The sequence below is a fragment of the Penaeus monodon genome, chromosome 3, assembly GCF_015228065.2.
Source record: "Penaeus monodon isolate SGIC_2016 chromosome 3, NSTDA_Pmon_1, whole genome shotgun sequence".
Taxonomy (NCBI): Eukaryota; Metazoa; Arthropoda; class Malacostraca; order Decapoda; family Penaeidae; genus Penaeus; species Penaeus monodon.
The window spans coordinates 9933585-9938584 of record NC_051388.1 but is presented as its reverse complement, the minus strand read 5'-3'; the positions used below and the strand labels follow the sequence as shown (position 1 = coordinate 9938584).

The following is a 5000-nucleotide window of genomic DNA, read 5'->3' as shown; positions in this document are numbered from 1 at the left end:
TGGTCTACAAAACATTCTACACATGGGGTCAAATAAGGGGTGTACCTTAATATTTTCATAAATATGAAAACAGACAAACAAACAAACACACTCTCACACACACACACACTCACACCCACAAAAACACTCACACACACACACACACACACACACACACACACACACACACACACACACACACACACACACACACACACACACACACACACTCACACTCACACTCACACTCACACTCACACTCACACTCACACTCACACTCACACTCACTCATTTACACTCTCTCTCACACTCTCTCTCTCTCTCTCTCTCTCTCTCTCTCTCTCTCTCTCTCTCTCTCTCTCTCTCTCTCTCACTCTCTCTCACTCTCTCTCTCTCTCTCTCACTCTCTCTCACTCTCACTCTCTCTCACTCTCTCTCTCACTCTCTCTCACTCTCACTCTCTCTCACTCTCACTCTCTCTCACTCTCACTCTCTCTCACTCTCACTCTCTCTCACTCTCACTCTCTCTCACTCTCACTCTCTCTCACTCTCACTCTCTCTCACTCTCACTCTCTCTCACTCTCACTCTCTCTCCTCACTCTCACTCTCTCTCACTCTCACTCTCACATGAATAATACTCAAGCCAGCCACTACCTTTCTGGATGTTAGTGCAATAAGGTACTGTACATCTCTCCATGAAAGGCATGGCTGCACCTCTAAGGCCAGTGCCACCACCGCTGCTGCCAAGGGAGCTGCTGCCGATGTGCCTGAGTGATGCTTGGTGCATCCTGTGGCACTAATCTCACGCCAGTCCGTTGTTACCTGTAGAGCAAGTCATTAGTTTTGTCTCACAGTTCTAATAATGACTACAAGATAAAACGCTTAAAATATACCTCATTAATAGTTCATCTTGAGTTGTAAAATCATTCATTCACATTCATATTTTTCTTTTTTCAACTAATCAGTCATAAAATCAAACAATACAGTGAAGTAATCTACTCATAGTATATCCCCTTAAATTCAAAGGCAATCATTTTCCCTCCCTCACATCCCATGCCACAAAAAATTGTTTACTACTATTGTCAACTATAACAACTGCACTAACACAGACAAGGATTTCTAGCTGCTACAATTTCAAAAACTATTGTAACAATAAACAGTTATCAATAAAGAAGAGCATTTTGCCCTTTCTACTTTCCAAAATACATACACTAAAATTAATATTAATAACTATAAATATATATGAACATAAATGTTAATCTTTATCTTCCAAACTTTCAAAGACATACAACAACAACAAAAAGTAAACATGATAAAATAGCTATTTCCTATAACTTGAAAATCCGATAAAATAATAATATATACACAATAATAATCAACAGAAATGGGTGGACCCTCCTCTCTACACTCACAATATCGTGTCCATTACTGCCAGAGCTGGGCATGACGGCCAGCATTGCAGCACATTCCTCTGCATAATATGGCATCTGCCCCCGAATGTCTACCGCTCCAATTGTTATTGTGTAGATGGAATTTGCATAGCCATCAAAGTTACCTGGTAAAGCAAAAGTTATCTTTCATGAATCAAACAAAGTGGATGCTAAGGATAAGTCCGATATGCGAAGCTTAGCCTCGCCCGGGCTATGAGGGGAGCCCGGCCTGTGTCGACTAATGCCGACTCGCTCACGTGTGTCAGCTGGTGCTGACTCGGCGGAACCTTGTCCTTACCCGCCGTGGTGCCCAGCCACAGCAGTAACCTCCGGGCGGCAATTGCAACTTCTCGCGCCTGGGCGGGGCGCGAACCGCCGACCCCTCGGATGAGAGGCCGACACGTTACCAGTGTACTAGCCCGGAGGCAAAGTGGATGCAATAGACTTTTTAGATAGAAATTAACAATAAGAAATAACTAAATATACAAAGAAGGTATACACAAAAAAAATCTTTTATCAACTCATTAGAGGCGAGATGACAGGTCTATGCATGCCCTGTCCAATGTGATTTATCTAATTTATTTTGTACGCATAGATGGCACCAAATAATAATAATAATAATAATAATAATAATAATAATAATAATAATAATAATAATAATAATAATAATAATAATAATAATAATAATAATAATAATAATAATAATAATAATAATAATAATAATAATAATAATAATAATGATAATGATAATAATAATAATAATAATAATAATAATAATAATAATGATAATGATAATGATAATGATAATGATAATGATAATAATAATGATAATAATAATGATAATAATAATGATAATAATAATGATAATGATAATAATGATAATAATAATAATAATAATAATAATAATAATAATAATAATAATAATAATTATCATTTTTGATATTAATGGTATGTGACATCAAAACTTTCCCCAAAAATACAAAAAACAAAGAAATAAGATGGGGTTAGTTAGGCCTACTAATTGGCTCCATTTTAACTAATCTGTCAACAAAATTCACCAAAAAACTACAGTAGTAATACATTAAACAGGAGGCCATCAAAGCCCACATTACCCTATATATCAAAACCAATGACTATTTCTCTAGAACCAATAATCATCTCCACAACCATTCATTATCAGTCTCTTATCATATTTCTTTATTATATATCCTATCATTTCCCAAAAGTTCTCAAGCATTTGAATCAAGGTGTAAATCACCTCAAAGAAATTCTCCACATCAGCAATCACAGTATTATATTGACACACAAAGACAAGACGGATAATCAAATTAATTGCTGGAATAAACGTTAAGCAATATAAGTTCAAGGACACCAAAGGAGGGAAGGATTTTAGGGAATTCCAGATTTACAAAAATAACTTAATAATATATTCTAAGAGCAGTAACTGTGAGCTTATATCTTACTCTCCCAATCAGCTTTCTATTGGGTCTATGTGTTCTACAGTAGCAAGAAACATCTAAGGTACACCAGAAGGCCACCAAGGGAAAGGATAAGGGTGCCCTGTACAGTTATCCTATCTCTCTCTAAATAAAACAAAACTCATAGTTAAACCTTAAAATTACCCTTCTTCACATCTATCTACCTCTATCCCACTTAAATTAACTAACCCCTTCACCAATTAATACCCAACATCCTTACAATTATCTTTCTTCCTGCCACCATTGCCTGAAGCCACAACGTAGATGGCACCATAGCCCTTCCTGCCATAGGTAATGCCATGTGCCAAGGCCCGGCTGGCAAGGTGGTGTGGCCCATCCACTGTGCGCCCGTCATCATCAGGACCCCAGCTTTGGATGGTAAAAGACAGGCAAAACTATATGAGGGAATGAATGATGAAAAAGAATATATACATATTCATACTGTATACCAGTATATGTACAGACATACAGACACACAGACAGACAAACAGACAGACAGACACACACACACACACACACACACACACACACACACACACACACACACACACACACACACACACACACACACACACACACACACACACACACACACAAAAAAAAAAAAAAACATGTAAATCCTTAAACTTGACAAACCATCCTCACCTGCAAGAGTAAATATCATTGACATCTAGTCCCTGGATAAACGCAGCTGCCTCCATGGAGTCTGTCATGCGACCACCAAGTACACGGATGCCTGAGATGTTAGCACGGTAGGCAACCCCAACACCACACACACTGTTGGTTGCAGCAGCAATCTCCCCCGCACACCTTGTTCCATGCTCATTCCGCTCTGGAGGGGCAGAGGATGATGCTGTAGTTACAGTAGTAAAATGCAAAGTAAATAATAATAATCACAATAATAATCCATATCCATTGCAATAACAATGATTTTTTTTTTAAGTATTGATAATAATAATATAAATTTCACTTTTATCTCTGCAATAAATACAAAATAAAATTTCCTGTAATTTTCTTTCTACAGTAAAGGATACAAATCCTTATTGTGCTCCATGTCTGGCCTCATTAGCAAAAAAATAAAATAAAAATAAATAAATAAATAAATAAAAATAAATATAAAGTGCATCTGAGCATCCAATATCATCCTTGACTTTGACCAAAATGCTCTCTAATATGCTAATGCTTTAAAATCATTTCAATTTATGTACTCAGAATTTTCAACATTATCAAATAGAAGAACTTACCACCTGAAAGTCAACAGGTAAATCTAGATTTATAACTAACATAATAGATCTAGATTTATAACTAACATAATAAATCTAGATTTGTAACTAATATAATAAATCTACTGTTCACAATCATTACTAAAATAATGATTTTGAACACTAGATTCCAAAATTATTTAATAAAAAGTGATGAAATAAAAACATAGACTGAGGCATTTCCTTATCTCTTTATCAACAAATGACTAGTCTTATGCTCATGACAACTAGGAAAATGTTTTTACAAATAAACAATCTGGGAAATTTAACATAAGCTACAGTTACATTACCTGCCAGCTTGAAAAAGTAGGCTAGAATCTTAAGAGCATGGATGAATCAGACAGACTGGTAGTAGTAATAGTAGTAGTAGTAGTAGTAGTAGTAGTAGTAGTAGTAGTAGTAGTAGTAGTAGTAGTAGTAGTAGTAGTAGTAGTAGTAGTAGTAGTAGCAGCAGTAGCAGCAGAAGGAGCAGCAGTAGGAGTAGCAGTAGGAATAGAAGTAGGAGTAGCAGCAACAGTAGAAGTAGAAGAAGAAGTTGAAATCCTACCCAAAAATCCACAACCCCCATCCCCTCCCTCCCCCACCATCACAAACCTCCATTCTTAACAGGCGAAGGATCGGGGTCATCAGCATTGAGGTCATAGGATCCAGCCGGGTTGTAATTATCCCGCAGATCTGGGTGCCGCCACTCCAGGCCATCGTCGATCACACACACTGTCACACCACGCCCCGTGATACCGCTCTCCCACACCCCTACGACATTGATGTCGTACTGGCCTCGGTTCGGGTTTCTCTAAAATTGGGGTGTGGGGAGGAAGGAAGGAGAGGGAGGAAGAGAGAGGGAGAATTAC

At 37.5% G+C, this 5000-nt stretch overlaps 1 protein-coding gene across 1 annotated transcript in view; it reads right to left on the bottom strand.

The window, feature by feature from the left end:
* The window catches only part of LOC119591809 (proprotein convertase subtilisin/kexin type 7-like), a 14080-nt gene that overhangs the window by 6200 nt on the left and 2880 nt on the right, over positions 1 to 5000 (bottom strand). Inside the window, exons 2-6 of the mRNA XM_037940557.1 lie at positions 4744 to 4942; positions 3533 to 3719; positions 3108 to 3256; positions 1392 to 1534; positions 634 to 801 (exon numbers count right to left, since the gene is read on the bottom strand). Coding sequence (XP_037796485.1) covers positions 634 to 801; positions 1392 to 1534; positions 3108 to 3256; positions 3533 to 3719; positions 4744 to 4942 — 846 coding nt within the window. The remainder of the gene's footprint in view (positions 1 to 633; positions 802 to 1391; positions 1535 to 3107; positions 3257 to 3532; positions 3720 to 4743; positions 4943 to 5000) is intronic.